Genomic DNA, 26,458 nt, shown 5'->3' on the forward strand with positions numbered 1-26,458 from the left:
CAGCAGGAAGTGCATTAGTACATGAGAGACAATGAGCGAGTTGGTTAATTAATCATGTGTTTGTCATCTAAGGGAGTAGTATGTATGGCCTGCTAGCCTTATGTTTATCAGCATATTTGTGTAGCGAATTTCTAGTTTCCTTGTATTTGCCGATAAAAAAAAAATGTAACCTTTAAAAGTGGTTTATATTGTCATAGACAATACACTTTTTATACTCTTGAGTATTTTAATGTACGCTTGGGATATTTCTCTGAGAGGTCTACTGTGGGCAATAATTCTCCTGGTTTGTGATATATATATCTATATATCTATATCTATATCTATATCTATATCTATATCTATATCTATATCTATATCTATATCTATATCTATATCTATATCTATATCTATATCTATATCTATATCTATATCTATATCTATATATATATATATATATATATATATATATATATATATATATATATATATATATATATATATATATATATATATATATATATATATATATCTATATAGATATCTCTATCTCTCTATCTATATCTATATCTATATATATATCTCTTTACAGATTGTTTTTAGGTGACAGTTGTGATCGCTATAGAAACACACTGACGGAGCTGTGTGCTTTGTGTGAATGAAATAAGAAGGTGCTGAATGAGCTGGAACAGGCTGCCGACACTTGTGTGGTGCATAACAATAGTGATCAGGCACACAATATTCCAGCATGTCTGAATGCCAAGATGTTGTTGGGGAGTGTCATGGTTTTATACAACCTAAGCTGCATGTGTGTACAGCTGTTAATGTTCATGCAGACAGGCAATCAGATAGGGAGGTAATGCTTCACATATCCAGAAGGTAGGTAGACAGCAAGTTTCTCTCCACTCTGAAGCTTTCTTTTCCCTAACACCACAGAGACTGAAGGGGCGATCCTTCAGGTGCTTTTTCCAAGATAGCTACCCCCTTCTAGTGATTAACATCATCCGACGTAAGGGGGAGCAGCTTTGCTTAACAGTTCAACTCACTCACACTTCCTGTGGCCAGAAGTGATAGGACACTGACTCAGACACCAACTGCTGCACTGAAGAGAACAAAAAGTGTGACCGGCGGACATGCAGAAACTTTCTTTGGGAATAGAGCACAATTTTCTTCCTTCAGGTTATTTTTTTAATTTGCCATAAATGCACTTAACACCAGAGGAGGGCATATTCCAGAACATGAACATTACACTGCTTGATAAAGCAAACTACAGTAGGTCACAATATACTAAATGAAGCAATTCAATGCCAGTATTGAATACTACAAGGCAGTTAGGCAGCCCCTAAACATGAGATGAAAGAAACTCTCCCGTTTACAGTCAGCTGTCTGCTTCTTTATTGTTCGCAGTCATAAACCCCAAAATGCTATATTCCCAGCCATTAGGTTTATGCTATACTTAAAGAGAAACTCAGACCCAAAATTGATCTTTATCCCAATCAGTAGCTGATACCCCATTTTACATGAGAAATCTATTCCTTTTCACAAACAGATCAACAGGGGTCGCTGTATGACTGATATTGTGGTGAAACCCCTCCCACAAGTAACCCCTCCCACAAGAAAAGTTCAAACTTTTGGCAGTTTCCTGTCTGTGAACCTTGTTGCATTGTGGGAAATAGCCGTTTACAGCTGTTTCCAACTGCCAAAAACCATGCAGCAGCTACATCACCTGCCAACAGTAAAATGTTCACTGGAGTTCCCCTTTAAATCCCAAGAGCAGTTAGAATGTGCATGCACAATGAGATAACCTGGCGAGGTCTATAGGCAGGTGCAGACTTGTGAATAACTTCTGCTGCTGGATAAAGCTGAGCACAGATATTAGGCAGCCCCTATAAAACATAACAATTGTAGTCTATGTCAATTGCTATATATTACAGACATGCAACACATGTAGCTGTGACAAGCTGTGCATACTGCTTTGAGGAACTATAACAGCAATCAGCTGCAAAAGATACAAAACAACCCTGCCATGCTGTTGAACTGTAATATCACCCACTTGAGCCATAGGGAAACAAGTACATTACCTGGTACATAAGTTGTCGTTTCAGCTATGAATGACATGACAGCAACGGATATATAACGGTCAGCAACTGATACATTTCAGTTCTGACAAAATGTCAGAACTGGAAGGAATTGTTAGAAGAAAATGGTGAACTTCTGAGAGGAACTGACGACAGGGTAAGTATGTAATATCAATTTGCAGTTACATCATGTGTTTATTTTAAGTAATTGTACTTGGTTTAGGATCTATTTAAACTGTATTTTTGTAAGATTTTGAGCTTTTGGATGGAATAGGTACGCTGGTCAGCAATAATTTAAGTGGATTTAAAAAAAAAAAAAAAAAAAAACAAACACCTGTCCCATATTTTTTTTTTTTTTTTTTTTACACTTTTTCTGAAAGACCCTTGCTCTTACCTCTACACTAAGAACATTTTATGGAGCTCACAGCACTAGGTTTGCTCAGTAGCAGCTGTTCTAGTATACCTGAAAGTAAGAGCAAGAAATCTTACAATTGTAAGATTTCTTGCTCCCGCTTTCAGGTATACTAAAACAGCTGCTACTGTGTACTTAGCTAATGAACAACATAGGAGTGCTGTGAGACCTGTTTATAGTACGGACTTCCTACAGATGCCAAGCAAACTATGCAACCTACAATTACCACAGATTAGTGTAGCTATGGTTTAGGGCAGCACTGCATTCCCCAGGACTTACGGATTCACTCGCTAGCCTACCTACAAACAGGGCATCAGTCAAGTCCACAGAAGGCTCAAGAAACTCAAGAAAAACATATGAAAATACAGGAAGGAAAATTATGGGGAAAGCCAATTCACTTATCTGTATTTTTTTGAGAAGTAAGAAGAAACTGGAATGCCCAGAGGAAACCTACATATTCAGATGGAGAACATACAAACCATGCAAAGAGTGTCCTGACCCAGATGTAAAGCAGGAACTCGGCATTGCAAGCCGAGAGTTTATCTACAATGCTTTAGAGATCTTAGTCACAAAAGCAACAGTAAATACACAGACTGCACTTTTCCTGTTCTGCTGTTTCAGTAGGCTAAGATTTCATTTTCAGAGTAAGTGTTGTAAAGATGTAATAGGGAAGTTGGTCTGAATTAGAAAGAGTAGAAGTTACAAAGCACTGAGCTAAAAACTGCAGCTGAATTCTTGACAGTTCTTCACTATTCCCACATCCTGTAACATGAGTGCCTTTTTATGAGGCATTTATCCCATTCTGTTCTGAAGTTCACATGTGAGCCTTCCCCACTGGGCCTCCTCACCCAGAAGGAATCCCTTAAACAAACATATTTCTGTAGTTCTGCTAGTTTCGTGTGGCATGGAAGCCAAAAACAAATCTGTAGTTGTGTAATACAAGAAAGCTAGCCGTTACAAATCTGGAATACGTATTGAAAGCCAAAATGTGGCTACAGGGCCACAAAACAGAAAGGTGGATACATTTACATAAGAGAATGGCAGTCTAAGGTCTGAGCATAAGGAAAGAGTCTATCCTAAATCTATGCTGTTAGAACTAAGGGCCTGAGTCACGCAACCCCGGTAAAACTGCTGTGCACAGGTGGCACATGGCAATAGTACCAGTACTAACGACAGCAGAGTAACACACTTGCAGAATTAGTGCAACACAGTATATGGGTATTGCTATGTAAATCGGGCCCTAAATCACCTATTCGTGTCAAATTCATAGGTGAATAAAGCAACGAGTTCTCTGCTCCTGAGTTAAGACACCTGAACTGAGGGGGGCTATGGAGGGTACTATATTTCCCTTTAGGCTTACACACAGGGACGTTACAGGCGCACGTTAGTGCGCCTATAACGCTCCCCCAACGCACAGCAATGTAACACAAGTGGGCTGTTCACACAGCCCACGTTGCGTTACATGTAACGCTGCACGTTCTGCCGAAACTGCAGCATGCTACGGCGTTAGAGCGGCTTAAGCCGCGTTAGACTGTCTGCACATGCGCAGTCATGTTGGGGAGGAGCGGAGAGCGGCCAGGCACATGGCTAATATTCACTGCACGTTGTGACGTGCAGTGTTTACTTCCTGGAGCGGCCGCTCTGTACGGTGATTGGCCGGCGGGACCACGTGATGCCGCATGCGTCCAAGAGTACGCATCACGGACGCCAGAGTGAGCTGCACAACGCGGCTCACTCTGACGTCCACATAGAAGAGCACCAGGCGTCGCGTTAGGTGCACGTTATGCGACCTTAATGTGGCACCTAACGCAACGTCTTAGTGTGCAAGTAGCCTTAAACAATGCACATTGCCTGGCTGTCATGCTGATCCTTTTAAACTATTAGCCAACATCTTGCTAAACACCAATTCACTAAGGTTGTTACCGCATTAAAATGTAGCATTTTGGACAAATTATTATTTATATAGCGCCGACATCTAACGCATCACTTTACAGAGTATATAGTCATGTCACTTATGCTCGGCATACACGGCTTGATTTTGAGTCATTAAGATGGCACAATAGATAATGTCCAATCTTCCGCCCGATCGTTTCACGGCTCGATTCCAGATAGCAGTGAATGGAAAAAAATAAGAAAAATGAGCAGAAAATAAGAGAATTGACCGTGGAATCAGGCATCGAAACGATCGAGCGGCAAAATCGAGCAGTGTATGCCCAGCATAACTGTCCCTCAAAGGAACTCGCAATCTAATCCCTACCATATTCCTATGTCTATTGTAGTCTAGGGCCAATTTAGGGGGAAGCCAATTAACTTACCTGTAGGTTTTTGGGATGTGGGATAGTATCCAAAGGAAACCTATGCAGACATGGCGAAACATACAAACGCCACACAGATAGTGTCCTGGCTGTGATTTGAGCTGGGGACCCAGCGCTGCAATGCTCAGTAAAACAAGTAAAATGTTTGGCATTTGAGACCAGCTTTGATCTTTTGGTGACTAGCAATTAGTATGCAGTAACATTGGTATACTAATGCAAAGAGTCAATAGGAAAAGCCTCCCTGTCCTGTTACTCACACCATTTGATCCAATACCATGACTGGCAGGAATTGAGAACCACAGAGCAGAAGAAATAAGAGGCTTTTCTGTATCCCTGTAGATTTGCAGCTCTTTATACTGATATACAGAAGGGCTCCCTCTGGTGGCATGAATTCACTTCTAAAAGGAAGCAGGAAGCCTTTTACTCTCTAGCATGTGGTCACAGGACACAGGAACTGTTCATGCAGACAAGTCTGCACAGTTTACTGCAGATTATAGAGATGGGAAGTCCGGATCTTTTCAAGGATTCGGATGATTCGAATCGGATCATTGAAAAGATCTTTGAACCAAATCTTTGAATCATTTTACTAGGGAAGCAGACTGGGGTGAAATTAGTAGCACGACTGGACTTCCCCTGCACTGTACATTCTGTTGAAGCCTGGCTGCTAGTATAGCAAGCTGTGTGTCAACGTCACTGATATATTTTACTTTTAGTTCTGTTTTAAAGGACTCACGAGGCCAAATAGTAAAAAAAAAAAGTTAAATACCTGCATGATATTTTAATGCACGGAGGACGTCATCTGTGCCGTTCCACTGTGTCCCAGCTGCTCATTAGCCCCCCAGGCCGGCTCCCGACCCCACGGCCCGGGCTGCCTCTATTAAAATGGCCGCTTGAGCCGGCCGTGGCTGCGCAGTCCACACAGACACGAGTGCGGCTGCGCAGCTCTAGGGCCTCCCCCCTGATCTACGCTACAGGCTGTCGCCAGTCAGGGGTGCAGCAGAGTGAGGAGTGCTGGGGGCACAGTGAGGGGTGCAGCAGATTGAGGAGTGCTGGGGGCACAGTGAAGGGTGGTGGGGCAGAGTGTGGGGTGCAACAGAGTGAGAGGTGCAGGAGAATGAGGGCACATTGAGGGTGCTAATGGGGACGGGAGAGATGCAGCAGGAAGAGTGTGCTTGTGCACATACTGGGGATCTGGCTGGAAATGTGCTTTCTGCCCTTTCTACAGTCTCTGTATTGTCTCCCCCTTGCCTCCCACTGTGCTGACAAAGGCTGTACAGGAGGTGGGGGAGGGGTTCACTCGCACACTGAAAACAGGCACTCAGGCAAAAGCTGCAGTTCCTGTTTCATCCACTGTGAACCGAATCATTCATTGTGATGATCCGGATGATGAGACTCACAAAAAAAGATCCGAATCGTTCATAATCCGGACAACACTACTGCAGAAACCTACTCCACTGATGGGACTTCTACTTAATGCTGGATACACACCATGAGTTTCCGCGTCGAATGCGTCCGTCGATACGCGTCGATTCGATTATTTCCGAGAATTTCCGAACGACTTTCGATTATTTTTAGGTCGATTGCCATGTAAAGTATGGCAAATCGACCTAATGATCCATCGAAGCTTGAATCGGACATGTCGGAAATAATCGAATCGACGCGTATCGACGGACGCATCGATACGCGGAAACGCATGGTGTGTATCCAGCATTACTAAGGAGAGCTAAGTAAACTGAAGCAACATTTTTCAGTATATTACTGAACCACTACTGCATGTGTGAAAAACTTAAAGGACTTCCGAGGCGAGAATGTTAAAGAAGTTAAATACCTGGCTGCATTCTCTAGCCTCAGAGACGCCATCCATATCCTCCAGTTTTTGTTTTTTTTTGCCGAGTCCTCGCTCCCATCCGTGCCGAGGGGTCGTGGCCTCACAGCACTCGTAGCTATACAAACTGCAGAGGCGCAGCGAGACTGGCAGCCATCTTTAAAGGACTTAGGAGGCCAAAATCGTTAAAAATGTCAAGTACCTGCAAGATGTTTAAATGCACGGAGGACTCCGTCCGTGCAGTTCCGCCGGGTCCCCTTCCTGAAAGCTCCCCCCGTGGCGATCGCGACCCCATAGGCCGGGTCGGGCTCTCATGCCGCTCCTAATATGGCTGCCGGAGCTGGCCGGGGCTGCGCAGTCCGCATTGCCGTGAGTGCGGCTGCGCAGCTCTAGGGCCAACCCCTCCGATCCATGCTACAGGCCGTCCACCTAAACTCACAGGCCGAACAAGGAGAGCACTGATGAGAAATGCAGTCAAGAGGCCCATGGTGACTCTGGATGAGCTGCAGAGATCTACAGCTCAGGTGGGGGAATCTGTCCATAGGACAACTATTAGTCGTGCACTGCACAAAGTTGGCCTTTATGGAAGAGTGGCAAGAAGAAAGCCATTGTTAACAGAAAAGCATAAGAACTCCCATTTGCAGTTTGCCACAAGCCATGTGGGGGACACCGTAAACATGTGGAAGAAGGTGCTCTGGTCAGATGAGACCAAAATGGAACTTTTTGGCCAAAATGCACAACGCTTTGTGTGGCGTAAAAAAAAATAACACTGCACATCACTCAGAACACACCATCCCCACTGTCAAATATGGTGGTGGCAGCATCATGCTCTGGGGGTGATTCTCTTCAGCAGGGACATGGAAGCTGGTCAGAGTTGATGGGAAGATGGATGGAGCCAAATACAGGGCAAACTTGGAAGGAAACCTCTTGGAGTCTGCAAAAGACTGGAGACTGGGGCGGAGGTTCACCTTCCAGCAGGACAATGACCCTAAACATAAAGCCAGGGCAACAATGGAATGGTTTAAAACAAAACCCATCCATGTGTTAGAATGGCCCAGTCAAAGTCCAGATCTAAATCCAATTGAGAATCTGTGGCAAGATCTAAAAACTGCTGTTCACAAACGCTGTCCATCTAATCTGACTGAGCTGGAGCTGTTTTGCAAAGAAGAATGGACAAGGATTTCAGTCTCTAGATGTGAAAAGCTGGTAGAGACATACCCTAAAAGACTGGCAGCTGCAATTCCAGCAAAAGGTGGTTCTACAAAGTATTGACTCAGGAGGCTGAATAATTATGCACACCCCACTTTGCAATTATTGATTTGTAAAAAAATGTTTGGAATAATGTATGATTTTCATTCCACTTCTCATGTGTACACCACTTTGTATTGGTCTTTCACGTGGAATTCCAATAAAATTGATTCACGTTTGTGGCAGTAATGTGACAAAATGTGGAAAACTTCAAGGGGGCCGAATACTTTTGCAAGCCACTGTATGTGCAAACATATACAAATAAGAAGTACATTTTTTCCAGAGTAAAATAAGCCATAAATTACTTTTCTACTATAATGCTGTCACTTACAGTAGGTAGTAGAAATCTGAAAGAAGTGACAGGTGTTGGACTAGTCCATCTCTTCATAGGGGATTCTCAGCAAGGCTTTTATTCTTTATAAAGATATTCCCTGAAAAGTATTTAAACAATGATGCTGGCCAGCTTCCCTGCTCCCTACAGTTTTTTGGCAGTTGGACAGAGCAACTGCTATTCACTAAATGCTTTTGAAAATAAATATATCCCTGAGAATCCCTTATATAGAGATGGACTAGTCCAAAACCTGTCACTTCCGTCAGATTTCTGCTACCTACTGTAAGTGACGGCAACATAAGAGAAAAGAAATTTATGGCTCATTTTACTCTGGAAAAATGTACTTCTTATTTGTATGTTTGCACATATTTTAAATTTTACAGTTTTTCGCTGTAGTGCCCCTTTAACTACCTGCCGACCGCTCCACGCCAATTGGTGTGAACTCGGAAGCAGTACCAGGACCACTCCACGCCGATTGGCGTGAATGGTTTCTTATGTGGCTTGCAAGAGTGCGCACGCCGATGCTCGTGCATCTCCACTCTGATGACGGAGCTCCCCTTTCAGTCTCCCAGCGGCGATCTGGTATGATGGTTCATATTATGTACAGCAGACAGGCTGTGCCATGGGGGCAAAATTTGCACCAAGTGTAGCAAACTGTACATGGGGGAATGGGAAAAGAAGGTTCAAGAGATGCGACTGTATGATAAAGTGGTGTCCTGGTCAAGATTCATTGATGACCTGTTCTTTGTGTGGAGGGGTTCAGAAACGTTGCTGGGACAGTTCTGTGAGGATTTGAACCGAATTTGGCCAGAAATTAACATAACAGTTTCCATTAGAAAGGAGAACGTGGACTTTTTAGATCTACAGATTAAGAAAGAATATAATAAACTAACCACCAAGACATATTTTAAAAGTACAGATCGGAACGGGTACATGCCGATTACGAGCGGTCATCACAGGAATTGGCTTAAGAATATTCCAAGAGGCCAATTTGTAAGAATAAGACGGAACTGTACCCATATGGAACATTATTTGACCCAAAGTGAAACACTCAGATTTCTGGAGAAAGGGTACGACGAACAAACCTTGAGGACAGAGAGATTAAAGGTGGGCAAACTCCCCAGACAAGACCTGCTGCTAAATAAGGTTGGAGGGGCTAAAGATAGCAAAGAGTACTCCATTATTTTTTATTTCAATCAGCAGCATAAAGATCTAGAGAAATTAATTAATAAAAATTGGAATATTATTAGGGCAGATGGAGTACTCAAAAAAGTTTTGCCCACTAAACCGCAATTCATTTACAGAAAGGCTCCAACAATCAAGTCTACCCTGGTGTCAAGCTGCATAGAACCCCCAATTTAGGAGGAGGTGACATGCTGGGACGTACTGGACTCTTCCCATGTAGAAACTGCATGGGGTGCAGAGAAGCACAAGGGATGCTGGGTAACCAGATTACATCTAGGAACACTGGGAGGATTTTTAAGATCAAGCAGTGTATCACTTGCAGGACAAAAGGAGTAGTATACATTCTCTGGTGTCCATGTGGACTGGAATACATAGGGCTGACAACCAGAGATTTGTTCAAGCGTGTCAGAGAACACGTCAATAACATCAAGAAAGGCCTGGAGAGTCATAGTGTTTCAAATCACTTCAGAATACATCACAATAAGGATCCGGCTGGACTGAAGTTTATGGCCCTAGAGAAATACATCAAAAAATGGAGAGGATCAAACCTCACAAAGGAAATATCTAAAGCTGAAGGAAAATGGATTTTCAATCTTAAAACTTTGACTCCAGAGGGATTGAACATAGAGTTCGATCTCAACTGTCATATTTCTAACGATTAATTTACATTGGAACTGTACAATTTTAGTGTATAATGCGACAGGGTGAAGGTAGAATGGAGCTGGTATAAGCATCAATAAGCTAATAAGTTCACTAATGTTAGTGGTATTGCACAATGCTAGCCTGTGGTTAAAATTGACACACCTATAGAAGGACCCTATTGGGCCCTGTTATCAGGCCTCAGTTGAGGATTGACATGTTTGATGAGCACTGGTGTTAGGCGAGGAATTGTTAAAATTATTTAAAAGGGTAATTAAATCCCTGTTTATTCAAGCAGTAGATCAATATGTGCATAATCTTAATAGGCCACTAGAGGGTAGATGCACAGTATATGCATTCGGAATAGCAGTATACACTTTCAGCAGGCACCAGAGGGCGTAAAACTGTGTACTGGATAGATAGGATTAGTGAAATTATCACTTGTACTGTCATAGTTATAAGGGGAATTAGGATATGGAATTTAATTATGTCTTATAGTATGAATTTTATATGGTGTATTGAGTTAAAACTGTAAACAATGCTCATCTTGCTGAAACTGGTGATCCACCAATCACCAACGAGGAGGCACTATGTTAATATGGCGTCAGACGTCAGGAGGCAGAGCCCCTGATGAGTCTGGCGTGAGGACGAAACGTGCGTAGGGCAGAGCTACATCTGACGTCGAGCGCACACCAGGAAGCGGACCGACCGATCTACATTGCGGTGCACGGCGGATAACCCTGTGATCCGGGGGAAGGAGCGGAGCGGGACAACGCGGATAGCTGAGAGCGCAGATTCCCGAGAGGCCCTCCGGACATAGCAGATGGGCATTGGCATGCTTACTATGTGACACGCTGACAAACACTCTGGACGCGTAAGCGAGATGTATTGAATTTGAGCGCACAGAGGCAACTTTTATGACAAGAATACGCTATGTGACTTTATATTCTTTTTTATCTTTTTACTGAGATTTTTAACCGGATTAAAAGGAAAGATCTTTAAAGAGGCATTGCTCGTGGTTTAATTGGAAGTAATTCAAACGCAGTCTCCACCTGAATCTAGAGGTGGGCCGAATCTGGTGAGAAGTGTGGCTTGCAGTTGTGGAGTGACACATTCACTTGGTGACATTGTGGAGTTTGATAGGAGTGATGCACAAGTTGTGTTGATACCTGAACTGTATTACTCTATGTGGAGTTCCTTTCCTCCCCTTACAGAGCTAAGAGAGCTGCCTATTAACTTCTGCTTAAGACCCACCTGAGAGCTGAGGTGGCTCATATCTGGTGAGCATCTAGAGATAGGGGAGGCGGGTGTATTGAAGAGAACTGTCTCAATGCACATACAAAATCTTTTTAATTAAAGCCTTGGCTACATGAAAATCGCACAACATGTTTAAAAACATCCACAATTTTAAAAACAACAGTACCTGGCCAGGATATGCGCGCTTAACTCTAAAGGGACAAGATTAGGTTTTATGCAAGGTGTAGTCGCCCAGCCGCAGCCTATTGCAGAAAACACCCTGCTACCTCAATCTATTAGTCCTCAGCCATCACCAGAACACCGCACACACTGTGTAATGCTTCTATTTCCGGCTTCCCATAGCTGGTTTGGTTGGCAACTGCAATGTGTGAGGGCTTTCAATTCGACTACAGATTATAGCATAGCAGTCAGCATGGCAGTCAGTTCAGGCAATGACATATGCAGACAGGGGGTCATAAATGGCAATGAGCCTCCACAACATGGCGATATCGTTTGGCTGTTTTATATATAGGAAAGACGAAAAATCGTTTGAGTAAACGGATTGGTGATCACATTGGAAACATTCGCAACGGCGACCTAGATAGCCCATTGGGCAAACACTTTATGGAGCACCATGGGGGGAAACCTGATGATCTGAGGTTCAAAGGAATCATAAAACAACAAATACCCTTCCGAGGTGGCGACAGAGAAAGAACTTTACAAAATCGAACAGATGTGGATTTATCGTCTGGGGACCCTTGCCCCAAGGGGTCTAAATACAGACTTGAATCTAGTATACTTCTTATGAGCCCTCGGTTGCCCGTTTTCAAAAAGTGAGCCGTGTGTTTTGACCACTCTCATTTCCTGTGTATGCGTAACATAAATGAATCATCCAAGAAAAGTTCCATGTACATATGTGATATAATAAGTGAACAAATCATTCCGAAATCTCTGACATTTGCCATATAATGGAGCAATGCCAGGGCAGCAATGCGTCCCCTACCGAAATCCAGCCGTCCTCCATGTTATGTGCAGTATGTACAATAAGTATCAGCAGCGCTGAGGCTGAGTGGGCGTGAGCTGTGAGCAAGTGGTATAATAAGGGAAGAGAACGATCTGCTGCCACTCAACACCTTGAGAAAGCCCCGTGGGCGGGGCGAAACGCGTCGGTGGGCGGGGCTACCGCAGGAGTGCTCGCGCGGTGTCCCCACGTGTAAACACCAAACACACGCTGATCCGGCTCCTAGCTAAGGAGTTGAATGGAAGCATTAGCAGCGCTGAGGCCTCAGCAGAAGGAAGCCAATCTCAGAACAGCAACGAAGACAGTTGGATACATTCAGTGCACTGCGGACAACGGAAGGGCCCTGTGAGCTGGAGCTCACCAACCATTGTGCGCAAGTATCATAGGCTGACAGCCAAACGATATCGCCATGTTGTGGAGGCTCATTGCCATTTATGACCCCCTGTCTGCATATGTCATTGCCTGAACTGACTGCCATGCTGACTGCTATGCTATAATCTGTAGTCGAATTGAAAGCCCTCACACATTGCAGTTGCCAACCAAACCAGCTATGGGAAGCCAGAAATAGAAGCATTACACAGTGTGTGCGGTGTTCTGGTGATGGCTGAGGACTAATAGATTGAGGTAGCAGGGTGTTTTCTGCAATAGGCTGCGGCTGGGCGACTACACCTTGCATAAAACCTAATCTTGTCCCTTTAGAGTTAAGCGCGCATATCCTGGCCAGGTACTGTTGTTTTTAAAATTGTGGATGTTTTTAAACATGTTGTGCGATTTTCATGTAGCCAAGGCTTTAATTAAAAAGATTTTGTATGTGCATTGAGACAGTAGTCCTTCCTATTGAATCATTGGCTATAATTGAAATTAGGCTACAGGCTCCTTGCTACCGCGAGTTGCACCAATCTTTATTTAAAGGGGTGGCTCTCCTTTTGTTTGTTCAGGTGTATTGAAGAGACTGTCACCTGGGGAGCACAAGCCACTGGTGGTGTGGAGGAGTTGCATAAATTTGAACAGTATTACCCATGTGGAGCTTATATGTTATTGCAGGTCTGGAGAGCGCAGCAGTCTTCTGTACAACAATACATATATTGTTATGTTAGGTAGTTTGCTTTTAAAATATGTACGTTATGAGGGTGTATCACTGTTATTGCAAATAATGGCCTACATTATTGATACAGCACACAAAATGGAAAAATACAGTTATTTCCAAATAGAATATGGTCATCATACATTGTACAAGGGACATATTTTAATCTCCCTGGCATTATGATTATTTCTGGATTTAGGCCTCTTTCCCACCAAGACGTTGCGTTGTAGGGGACGTTAAGATCGCATAACGTGCCCCTAACACAATGCATGGTGGTGTTGAAGTTGGACGTCAGATTGAGCCGCGTTATGCGGCTCTTGGTGCGCGGTTTTCGTTCTATCTATACTGATAGAACAGCCACTCCAGAGTCCAGGTTACGTCGCCGCAGTGCAGTGAATATTAATTAGCCATGTGGCTAGTCACTGAGCATGTGCAAGCAGTCTAACGCAGCAAAAGCCCAGTATAACGCACAGCATGCTGCACTTTCCAAGAACGTGCAGCGTTACAATGTAACGCAACGTGGGCACTGTTAACAGCCCATTGATTTTTCGTTACTGTGCGGTGGGCTGCGTTACAGGCTGCTCTAACGTGCGCCTGTAACGCCCCACTGTGAAAGCAGCCTTAGGGTCTAAAAGCCATGAAATTTTTTCACAAGCTTTTAGACCCTAAAAAAAAAAAAAAATTATTAGGATACCACAGAGAGATCTGCAGCAGCTCCTGCAAATAACTCACTCAGGCACAAGATTACCACTCTGTGCTGCAGATTTCCATCCCGACCCTGACTCGGGATTACCGCTACTGAGGCTAACAGTGTAATAACAGGGACAAATGGGCAAATAAAATGTGTGGGTTTTAATTACAGTAGCATGTTTTATTTTAAAACTATATATTAGCTGAAAACTAAGAATTATTTTTTCATTTTTTTTCTTCTTATTCATTTAAATGCATATAAAATAAAAAATTCTTAGCAAAAAAAAAAAAAAAGTGCCACGCAACGAAAGCCTAGTTTGTGGTGAAAAAAAAAAAGCACTGTATATGTCATTTGGTATGATAAGTAGTGATAAACTGATTGCTGAATGAATGGACACAATGCTGAAATGTGAAAATTGCGCTGGTGTTTTAGGGGAAAAACCCTTAAACAGAAACCTTGACCAAGAATTGAACTTCATCCCAATCAGTAGCCGATACCGCTTTTACATGAGAAATCTATTCCTTTTCACAAACTGATCATCAGGAGGCTCTGTATGGCTGATATTGTGGTGAAACCCCTCCCACAGGAAACTGAGGACCATGATCCTGGCAGTTTCCAGTCTGTGAACCTTGTTGCATTGTGGGAAATAGCTGTTTACGGCTGTTTCCAACTGCCAAAAGAAGCAAGCAGCAACTCCATCCACTGACATCACCTACCAGCAGTAAAAATGTCACCATGTGATAAATGTCAGAATGTAAATCAGGAAGAGGAAAGCTTTTGCAATGGGCAAACACTGACTAAATCATTTATACATAATTATTGTAAAACTTAAGCACTTTATTACATTATTTTCACTGGAGTTCCTCTTTAACCACATAACGACCACCTAACGCCGATAGGCGGCGGCTGGTCGTTTGTGGGTTTCCATGTCAGTTCACGGAGGGTGTCTCCATGAACAGCCTGCAAGCCTCCGATCGCGGCTCACAGGCGAAATGTAAACATGCGGGGAAAAAATCCCGTGTTTACATCCTGCGACAGCAGCGCCGTAAAGGAGATCGGCGATTCCCGGCCTCTGATTGGCCGGGGATCGCCACCGTCTGATAGACTGAAGCCTATTAGAGGCGGTACAGGACAGATCGCCGTCCTGTGCCGCCCACAGTGAGCAGGAGAGGGGGGAATAGCGCTGCGGAGGGGGGCTTTGAGGAGCCTCCCCCGCTCGGCCACACAGAGCGGCGGCGATCAGACCCCCAGCAGGACATCTCCCCTAGTGGGGAAAAGGGGGGGCGGGAAAGTGATCGCCCAGCCTCAAACAGGAAAGGAAACATCATGCAACTGAAAAAAAACAAATCAGATCTACTTACCTGGGGCTTCTTCCAGCCCCTGCAAGCCTATGTGTCCCTTGCTGCAGCTCCGCTCCAAGCCATTCTCCCAGGGTCCCCTCCCTAGCAGCCGCCGACCCGGCCAGGCCTGACCCAATAACCAGCTCCTCCACGCATGCGGAGAAAAGCCAACTGGCGCGACGGAGCCTGGTTACCAGAACCAATAGCGTGAGAGACTGGAGGCACTCATTGCTGCAAATGGGGCTGGAAGAAACGCCAGTATCAAATTTTTTCATTGGCCCATCTCAGGTACACTTTAAATACATGCACAGCAGGCTATAAAGATGGATTTTCAATAATATTAAATTGCAAAAGACTTGCAAAGGCGGAATTTCACGTAATCAATCACATTAGTATCAATGATGAGAAAAAGTAAAACATTTTAACACTTACACTGTAGTCTGAATTTTGGTAAATTCCACAGTCTCCTCTTTCTTCTTGCGGAAAAAGAACCAGTAGGTCAGCAAGCCGACAACGAGAGAGAAAAGGAACATGTCTGCCATACTAAACATGGCTTCTTCGGTAGAACTGCTCCCTTCCTCTGCATGACAGGTGTCTTGGTTAACACAGGAATCAGCCATTTTTAAATCACTGGTACTGAAAAAAAAAAAAAAAAAAAAATTCAAGTAACACATTAACATACTTGACTAAGGAAATCAATAATAAAAGGATGTTCAAAAGAAATGGCACTTAGAAAAATTATCACGTTACATGGGAAACGTCTGGGAGCCATACCAATCAATGGCTGGTTATAAAACCTGCATCTGTACATAGATACTGCCTTCCAAGTTTGGATACAGACATTTTCCCTATGCAATGATCATTAGGGATGGAAAATAAACAATTTGTACCAGTAAAGAGATGCAGAATGTTTTTGTTCAGAAGTCACTAAGGAGTCACACTAGAGTCTGGGGATTTTCTAACTAGAGTATAAAAAGTTAAGGAACTATGCACCTTTATTTACTCGAATGTATATGCCTAACACTTTTGGTACAAAACACCAACACCTTCACATCAAACATACTAGCACACACACACACATACACAACACTAGCAAATGCAGCTAGCTGTTCGAATGAAACGCAACACGTGATTGTACACTATTTGCGTTGAGATGCTAATCCCATTCATTACAGTGAATGGGTAAGCACTGCGTTTTGCCAAAAATAAAGGTAGCAGTGTGAACGCCTGACAGTGTAGTCTATGTGCTTCTGATGTTCTTTCATGTCGCACACCATACACATTGCAGAAATGCACATGGCAGCGTATGAAGTGTGAACAAAGGATATCACACTCCCTACTACTTTTGTGCACAAACTGCTAGGCCAGTTCTGGGTAGAAGTTACCCAATGCATGCTAAGATTATGCTAAAAAACACCATGGTAAAGTAAAGCAAATATGACAAACATGGGTACAATACGTAATTTCCATGCAAACATTGCTCTTAACAAAAGCCAAACCAAATACAGCCATCACCAAGCTGCCACCTCAAAACACTCTCCAAAATGTTCAGTTTGTGGTTTATAGAAAAATCTTCATGTTGCAGTACACAGTGCAAAGCTATTGTCACTTTTTATAGATCTAGTGATCAGTTTGGCAGAAAAATTATTTCTGCAGATATAACAGTATTTCAGCTATCCCTTGATTACCACCAATAAGCCATGTAGACACACTCAACCGATTTTGCCCGATAGGGATTGGGCCCCAATCACCTGGTCGACATTGGGAGGCTCTAGGCTGTGCAGACATCGCTCTCTGTCAGGTCGTATCGCTGGCCAAGTGGTCTAGATGGGTTGGGGACTGCTGTATAAAAGCTGCATTCTCAGCAGAGGACCTTGACAGTTTCATTGAGCATGTATACAGCGCTTTAAAAATAGGCCTCTTGAATAATGTTGATGTTCTAATTCGGTATAGTGAATTCGAACACCCGTACGCTCCAGACTGACACTGTTCAGAACCCAAATGAGCTGATGGACATAGTCAGTGGGAGTTAATTACCCTGCACATCATGTTGTGTTTCACATGACTCAGATACTTCCTCATTCCGGTTTGGGAGGAGGAAGCCGTGTTCTTCCCCATGCTCTTCTAGCCAGGTGCATTACCCGGCTAATTTTGGTGAGTGCCTGGCTGTCACTGCCGCCTCATCCTCTTCCTATGCTGTAAGCAGAATTGCATCGGCCCTGCATTCCCCCTCACACCCCACCAGGCTACATTTTCATTCTACCTAGCTGGAAAAAAAATTCTGGGGAGAACACTGGGAAGTATAAAGTTCCGTGAAGCACAATGTAACATGGAGGGCAGTAAACTCCCCCTGACCGTGTCCGCTTATCCGGGTGCTGAACAGCAGGGGCCCTGCATATTCAGGTGTTTGAATTCACTATACCGAATACGAACATCAACACTTAAAACAAAAAACACAAAACAACATCCCCCGTACATCTTTATGCTGGGTACACGTGGTACGATTTTCTGCTCGATAGATGGATCAGATAGATAATATATGGCATGTCCAATATTCCTTCCGATCGATTCTGCACTCGATTTCTCATAGACGTGAATGGAAATAGATAAGAAAAACGAGCAAAGATAAGCGAATCAAGCGCAGAATCGAGCAGAGAAAACGACCAAGTGGGATAATCGAGTGGGAAAACGTAACATGTGTATCCAGCATAAGTAGAATATTTACAAACTAAGCATAGATTTTTTTTTAATTTTTTTTTAAATGGACTCCGAAGCTAAAACAAGCCATTTACAACCTTTTGATTTTGTAATTTTCCAGATTGCCATCACTATGTCCTGCAAATGTCCTTGTCTTCTGATGACTAATCGGAAGAAAGGCTTTAGAAGAACACAGTGACATCAGTTTACATTTGTCATGTGGAGTGCCAAAGATGAAGCTGTTGTAAGTATGTCAAATGAGAAATTGTCCTGTAAAACTGACATGCACAAAGTGTGCACAAGTTCAAGGCTGGTTCAATATTTAACCAACACAAAAGATACTAGGAGGTAGCCAAAGGACTAAGGGTCATGGCAGATTAAAAGGAGAAAGTCTTCCATCAACAACAACAAAGTCATTCCAGAGGCAAAATTAGCTTCCAGAGGAAAATAAACTTATGAGAATTAACTATATGTAGTACAAATCATAAATATAACATTAGCAAAATGGTGAATAATTTTTATTTTCATTTTAATGGCTTCATTTTTAGGCCTAGTTCACACATGCATAAATTTAGCGGGCCGTAACGGAACTGATCTTAACTGATGTGAACGGAATGGATCAATAAGATCTGTTGACATTGCTCTGCCGAATGGAACGTTAGTTTGGGGGGGGGGCGATTTTTCTAGATTGTCGCAGTCGCATTGATCTATTACTAATGGATCGGCAGGTCCCAGATCAAAAACTGATGCCCAATAAAAATAAATCCATTTCACAGATTTGTTTTTACACGGATCAGTTTTTGATCCATCCAGTGTGAACCGGGCCTGAAGACTGCAAGAGTTACAGTTTAGAATCCACACTCTGCCCTGTTAAGACAACTGAAGTGAGAGAGATATGGAGGCTGACATTTATTTCCTTTTAAACAATGCCAGTTGCCTGGCAGCACTTAGTTGTGTTCAGGGTCACTTTAATCATAGAGTGGTTACAGGGGGCAGAAGGGTGCTGATAAATAGCACGATTATAAAGCATAACTTATTCTAATTAAATTAACTGAGTACTCCCACACAATTTAATAAACTTTATTGACCATATATTTAAGCTGCACAGATATCAATGTAATCCCCAACAAATACAGATAAAACTCCTCATAAAAACCAGATCAGCTTAAATAATGTCAATGAGAGCTCAATGGTCACGCAGACTGCTATAAACGAATATGCACGTCTCACATCACCTCACATAAACTCCTGCCGCAATATCTAACGTTACTCTGCCAAAGCCATGGCCAAAACATCCCGAGCTCAATTCTGAAAATATTTCAGATAGATAAAGGCTTTCAGTGTGCTTTACAAAAACAGTTGTGCTGGATTCAAACAGCCTCTAATGTACGTTCATCAAGGTTAAACATCAGCTCCAACCAAAACAAGTAGCTAAAGCACAATTTCACATCACAACGTGTCATTTAATAATTTGTAGAAGAGGGCTAGGGCACACTAGAAATGGTGAACACTTATCCAAATCCCTAAGTGCTTTTGTAGCAATATTACAGTTTTCCGGAGCAATTTCTATTGATTTTGAATTTAATGGTAGTGATTGTCATTAGTACAAGGCCTTATGGTACAGGATGTGATTTTAGGTTTGCACAGCAGTCGATAAGCGATTCTGAAGCAATCCTATACTTTGTATTGAAGCGTAAAAACACCAAAAATGCTGCAGGTAATGGGATTGCCAGAAATAGCATTCGTTACTGTGGACTCACCTCCAATGATTTTCATTAACCTAGCGCTTTTGGAATCTCTATCAATTCCAAAGCATTCCTGAAAGCTCTTAGTTAAAATACTGACGCATACCAGAGCTGTTTTATCAGTATTCCTAAATTTCTGGGGGTATGTTTTATCTTGTGTTATGTACAATTATGGAAATTGCTCCTTTTTCACAGAAAGGATGGGGAAAAAAAAAAAAAAAAAAAAAAAAGTCCTTCACAGGGCCAGCCACTCAGCCCTCATAGAACACTTAAAGGGAGCCAGAGATCAACGATTCACACAAAATAAACATATCAGTCGATAGCTTGTAAAGAATACATGCTCTACCTGATAATTTCGCCACTCTGGTGTGGCTTTGAGTATTTTTTTTTATCCATTATTGCTCCAGGAAAAATCCAATATGGCCGTCGGGTCATATCCCTTCTGCTTCCAGGTTATGAGCTGTTCTGCATGTGCTGTCTAGCCTCTATGAAACTGTAGTCAAGCAGGGCTGCTGCTGCTGCAGGCTTTCATCTGTGTGCTTTCAACTTTATTATTCTGGCATGTTGTGTGGCTGCCTGTAGGAAGTGTCTCTCATAGAAATGAAACTGCATACAGTAGATAATGATGACTGGCTGCACAGTGCACACAGCCACACTTGTCTGTTTCAGAGCTTCTTTCTGCAGGGGCAGCCCCTTCCATGTCATCAGCTCTGAGTATGCGAAGCAGGAAAGCTGAGCCAGGAGGGGGCAGGCTTGGGCTTGAAAAGACTCCACAGAAGACTGACTCAGCTATACAGGGAGTACAGAATTATTAGGCAAGTTGTATTTTTGAGGAATAATTGTATTATTGAACAACAACCATGTTCTCTAAGAACCAAAAAAAAACTCAATAATCAAAGCTGAATATTTTTGAAAGTAGTTTTTATAGTTTGTTTTTAGTATTAGCTATTTTAGGGGGATATCTGTGTGTGCAGGTGACTATTACTGTGCATAATTATTAGGCAACTTAACAAAAAACAAATATATACCCATTTCAATTTTTTATTTTTACCAGTGAAACCAATATAACATCTCAACATTCACAAATATACATTTCTGACATTCAAAAACAAAAACAAATCAGTGACCAATATAGCCACCTTTCTTTGCAAGGACATTCAAAAGCCTGCCATCCATGGATTCTGTCAGTGTTTTGATCTGTTCACCATCAACATTGCGTGCAGCAGCAACCACAGCCACCCAGACACTGTGCAGAGAGGTGTACTGTTTTCCCTCCTTGTAAATCTCACATTTTATGATGGACCACAGGTTCTCAATGGGGTTCAGATCTGGTGAACAAGGAGGACATGTCATTAGTTTTTCTTCTTTTATACCCTTTCTTGCCAGCCATGCTGTGGAGTACTTGGACACGTGTGATGGAGCATTGTCCTGCATGAAAATCATGTTTTTCTTGAAGGATGCAGACTTCTTCCTGTACCACTACTTGGAGAAGGTGTCTTCCAGAAACTGGCAGTAGGACTGGGAGTTGAGCTTGATTCCATCCTCAACCCGAATAGGCCCCACAAGCTAATCTTTGATGATACCAGCCCAAACCAGTACTCCACCTCCACCTTGCTGGCATCCGAGTCAGACTGGAGCTCTCTGCCCTTTACCAATCCACCCACGGGCCCATCTATCTGGCCCATCAAGACTCACTCTCATTTCATCAGTCCATAAAACCTTAGAAAAATCAGTCTTGAGATATTTCTTGGCCCAGTCTTGACGTTTCAGCTCGTGTGGCTTGTTCAGTGGTGGTCGTCTTTTAGCCTTTCTTACCTTGGCCAGGTCTCTGAGTATTGCACACCTTGTGCTTTTGGGCACTCCAGTGATGTTGCAGCGCTGAAATATGGCCAAACTGGTGGCAAGTGGCATCTTGGCAGCTGCACGCTTGACTTTTCTCAGTTCATGGGCAGTTATTTTGCGCCTTGGTTTTTCCACACGCTTCTTGCGACCCTGTTGACTATTTTGAATGAAACGCTTGATTGTTCGATGATCACGCTTCAGAAGCTTTGCAATTTTAAGAGTGCTGCATGCCTCTGCAAGATATCTCACTATTTTTGACATTTCTGAGCCTGTCAAGTCCTTCTTTTGACCCATTTTGCCAAAGGAAAGGAAGTTACCTAATAATTATGCACACCTGATATAGGGTGTTGATGTCATTAGACCACACCCCTTCTCATTACAGAAATGCACATCACCTAATTTGCTTAATTGGTAGTAGGCTTTGGAGCCTATACAGCTTGGAGTAAGACAACATGCATAAAGAGGACGATGTGGTCAATATACTCATTTGCCTAATAATTCTGCACTCCCTGTAATTATTCCAGGTCAAACCTAGACTGAATGCTCAGTCAGGGATTCTTATCACAGCTGATAACAGACAGATTAAGCAGAGAAGAATGAAACTAAAAGCAGGGTAAGTGTTTACTGTCATGTTCCCACTGATAAATGTAATAAAATACATGAGGGTGCTTCATCTCTGGTTCTCTTTAAAGTGGACCCAAATTAAAAATACAAGATTTCAGAAAAATTTATTTTCATAAAATATATTTTATAATAAATAGCAGCCTTTTTTCAGCAGCATGATGACAAATATAAAATATTTAACATTTATTGGAGGAACCCCTCCCTTCCTTTCATATTGCCAGGACAGAATCCGACAAACTGGTGGAGTAGTAGGGGTCTGGCAAAGGAGGAATTGCTAATGGCTGCCACCTGTATAACCCTAGTAATGAAAAGAGAAGGGTGAAAAGTATGCACTAAAATGCTCACAGGCTTGAAGGAGTGTTTATTTACAGTGGGTTGCAAAAGTATTCGGCCCCCTTGAAGTTTTCCACATTTTGTCACATTACTGCCACAAACATGAATCAATTTTATTGGAATTTCCCGTGAAAGACCAATACAAAGTGGTGTACACAGGAGAAGTGGGACGAAAATCATACAGGATTTCAAACATTTTTTTTACAAATCAATAACTGCGAGGTGGGGTGTACGTAATTATTCAGCCCCGAGTCAATACTTTGTAGAACCACCTTTTCTACAATTACAACTGCCAGTCTCTTAGGGTATGTCTCTACCAGCTTTGCACATCTAGAGAGTAAAACCCTTGCCCATTCTTCTTTGCAAAACGGCTCCAGCTCAGTCAGATTAGATGGACAGCGTTTGTGAACAGCAGTTTTCAGATCCGGCCACACATTCTCGATTGGATTTAGATCTGGACTTTGACTGGGCCATTCTAACACATGGATATGTTTTGTTTTAAACCATTCCATTGTTGCCCTGGCTTTATGCTTAGGGTCATTATCCTGCTGGAAAGTGAACCTCCGCCCCAGTCTCAAGTCTTTTGCAGACTCCAAGAAGTTTTCTTCCAAGATTGCCCTGTATTTGGCTCCATCCATCTTCCCATCAACTCTGACCAGCTTCCATGTCCCTGCTGAAGAGAAGCACCCCCAGAGCATGATGCTGCCACCACCATATGTGACAGTGGGGATGGTGTGTTCAGAGTGATGTGCAGGGTTAGTTTTCCGCCACACATAGCGCTTTGCATTTTGGCCAAAAAGTTCCATTTTGATCTCATCTGACCAGAGCACCTTCTTCCACATGTTTGCTGTGTCCCCCACATGGCATGTGGCAAACTGCAAACGGGACTTCTTATGCTTTTCTGTTAACAATGGCTTTCTTCTTGCCACTCTTCCATAAAGGCCAACTTTGTGCAGTGCACGACTAATAGTTGTCCTATGGATGGATTCCCCCACCTGAGCTGTAGATCTCTGCAGCTCGTCCAGAGTCACCATGGGCCTCTTGACTGCATTTCTGATCAGTGCACTCCTTGTTCGGCCTAGGAGTTTAGGTGGACGGCCTTGTCTTGGTAGGTTTACAGTTGTGCCATACTCCTTCCATTTCTAAATGATCGCTTGAACAGTGCTCCGTGGGATGTTCAAGGCCTTGGAAATCTTTTTGCTGCCTAAGCCTGCTTTAAATTTCTCAATAACTTTATCCCTGACCTGTCTGGTATGTTCTTTGGACTTCATGGAGTTGCTCCCAATATTCTCTTAAACAACCTCTGAGGCCATCACAGAGCAGCTGTATTTGTACTGACAGATTACACACAGGTGTTTAACTATTTAGTCATTAGCACTCATCAGGCAATGTCTATGGGCAACTGACTGCACTCAGACAAAAGGGGGCTGAATAATTATGCACACCCCACTTTGCAGTTATTGATTTGTAAAAAATGTTTGGAATCATGTAGAATTTTCATTCCTCTTCTCATGTGTACACCACTTTGTATTGGTCTTTCACGTGGAATTCCAATAAAATTGATTCATGTTTGTGGCAGTAATATGACAAAATGTGGAAAACTTCAAGGGGGCCGAATACTTTTGCAAGCCACTGTATCTTTGTATGTGTGAGTGGTGCAACTAAATATTTTGAATTAAAAAAATGTTTGGTTTGGGTCCGCTTTAACAACATAGCAAGGACTTTGTATCCAAGATACCACAACAATATTTTGCAGTACAGGAAAAAAAAAATTGCACAAAATACCAAAATATTCTTCAAAGAAAAATGTATTCAATCTATTAGTCTTTGTAAAACACATAAAAGTACAAATCTTCACATGGTCAATTATATAGCAGATTTTAGCTGAAGACAGAAAAAAAATACTTTTTAGGCGATGACTAGGCCTGAACAATTTTCAATACACGATGGATCAGCACGCTGATCTAGAGTATGCGTTCCCCCAGTGTAGGTAAACACGTACAGGTGCTGCAGGACAGGTGGGCCAGTGTATGGGTGCCGCGGGACAGGTGGGCCAGTGTATGGGTGCCTCGGGACAGGTGGGCCAGTGTATGGGTGCCTCGGGACAGGTGGGCCAGTGTATGGGTGCCTCGGGACAGGTGGGCCAGTGTATGGGTGCCTCGGGACAGGTGGGCCAGTGTATGGGTGCCTCGGGACAGGTGGGCCAGTGTATGGGTGCCTCGGGACAGGTGGGCCAGTGTATGGGTGCCTCGGGACAGGTGGGCCAGTGTATGGGTGCCTCGGGACAGGTGGGCCAGTGTATGGGTGCCGCGGGACAGGTGGGCCAGTGTATGGGTGCCGCGGGACAGGTGGGCCAGTGTATGGGTGCCGCGGGACAGGTGGGCCAGTGTATGGGTGCCGCGGGACAGGTGGGCCAGTGTATAGGTGCCGCGGGACAGGTTGGCCAGTGTATAGGTGCCGCGGGACAGGTTGGCCAGCGTATAGGTGCTGCGGGACAGGTTGGCCAGCGTATAGGTGCTGCAGGACAGATTAGTCAGTGTATAGGTGCTGCAGCCTCCAGATCCCCCCAGCCGCTGCTGTTACCTGCTCCGCTCCCTGCGGCATGTGCTCCCTGGAGGGAAACATGGTAAAACTGAGGGGTCAAGGGGAAAATGCGCCTTTCAATTTGTGGCAGTGCTTCCTGTTGGTGGAGCCTCGAATATCTCCAGTAAGGCCATCCGAGAAGACGACTACAGAAAAGTTGTCTTTTACTTTTCTTCCAGTCCCCCATAGTCTGAGGTTTCTTTGTGCCCTCCGGGTCACCTCTACTGCCCCAACTTAGAGACATCTCTAATTCGTCTAGTCACAGGCTACTGTACATGCGCAATCCTGTCCGTGTGCCTCCTCGTTCATGCTCCCGTGCCCAGGAGCTTCCTGAGCAGTTACAAGTCTTAAGGAACTCTGCATGCACAGATCCCTCCTGGCTACAGGAGCTCAATTAAGGAAGCACCTTGAGATTCCTTTGGGGCTGGTTCACACGGGCGTCTGCTGAGCTTTCGCTTGGCATCGCATTCAAACGCCAGCTTAATGCCAGCGTTTAAAAGTTAGCTTTTGAAGGCTTTTTGCAAGCATTCAAGGCTAGCAGTTCTGGTCTCTGCTATTGTTTCCTGGCGTTTACCGCCTCGGAAAGCAACATGTTGCTTTTGAGACTAGACGCAACGCTGGGATCAACCACCAGGCGTTTATGAAAGCCTGCAAAAGCCAGCCATAAACGCTTCCATTCACTTGAATGGGACGGCAGTAGATCCCAGAAAATGCTGCGTCTGAAATGCTGTGTTAAACGCCGCAAAAGCGTACGTCTGAACCAGCCCTTAACAAGGCCTAAATAGGTGTTAACAAATATTTTAGCACACTGCAGTGCTGTGCACTGTAATACTGGCTCTATTGGTTCAGCATGGCACCCTATTGCCCCTTTTAAACTGCATCTGTTGCTTTCAGGTATAAGGTTATATAAAGACACTAAATGTGCAAGTTAATGTCCATGTTTCCCTATGGCCTCTTTCACACTATACACTGAAAAAGGTTAGCTTTTTCACGATGCACTGCTATGGAACTGATCAGTTAAAACACCAGTTTTTCAGTGTACAGAGTAAAAGAGGCCCAATTATGCTCAAAATGAAATTGGTTTTAACTTTTGAGGCAATAACAATGATCCAGGGCTAGGCTCAAAGGATGCAGACCAACAGTTTCGCAAAAAGTACTGAATCATGTTACATCTGCTCAGCAAGAAAAGGAAGGAAACAACATGATTACTGTGATTTGTAAAGATGACACAGACTTTTGGGTGAAACTCACTA

At 43.4% G+C, this 26,458-nt stretch overlaps 1 protein-coding gene across 4 annotated transcripts in view; it reads right to left on the reverse strand.

Moving 5' to 3' along the window:
• The window catches only part of POR (cytochrome p450 oxidoreductase), a 158,718-nt gene that overhangs the window by 65,583 nt on the left and 66,677 nt on the right, over positions 1–26,458 (reverse strand). For all 4 annotated transcript variants that reach the window (XM_068264845.1, XM_068264842.1, XM_068264843.1 and 1 more), the window contains exon 2: positions 15,814–16,017. In XM_068264845.1, coding sequence (XP_068120946.1) covers positions 15,814–16,001 — 188 coding nt within the window. In that variant the 5' untranslated portion in view covers positions 16,002–16,017. The remainder of the gene's footprint in view (positions 1–15,813; positions 16,018–26,458) is intronic.

The sequence above is a fragment of the Hyperolius riggenbachi genome, unplaced genomic scaffold, assembly GCF_040937935.1.
Source record: "Hyperolius riggenbachi isolate aHypRig1 unplaced genomic scaffold, aHypRig1.pri scaffold_181, whole genome shotgun sequence".
NCBI classification, from domain to species: domain Eukaryota; kingdom Metazoa; phylum Chordata; class Amphibia; order Anura; family Hyperoliidae; genus Hyperolius; species Hyperolius riggenbachi.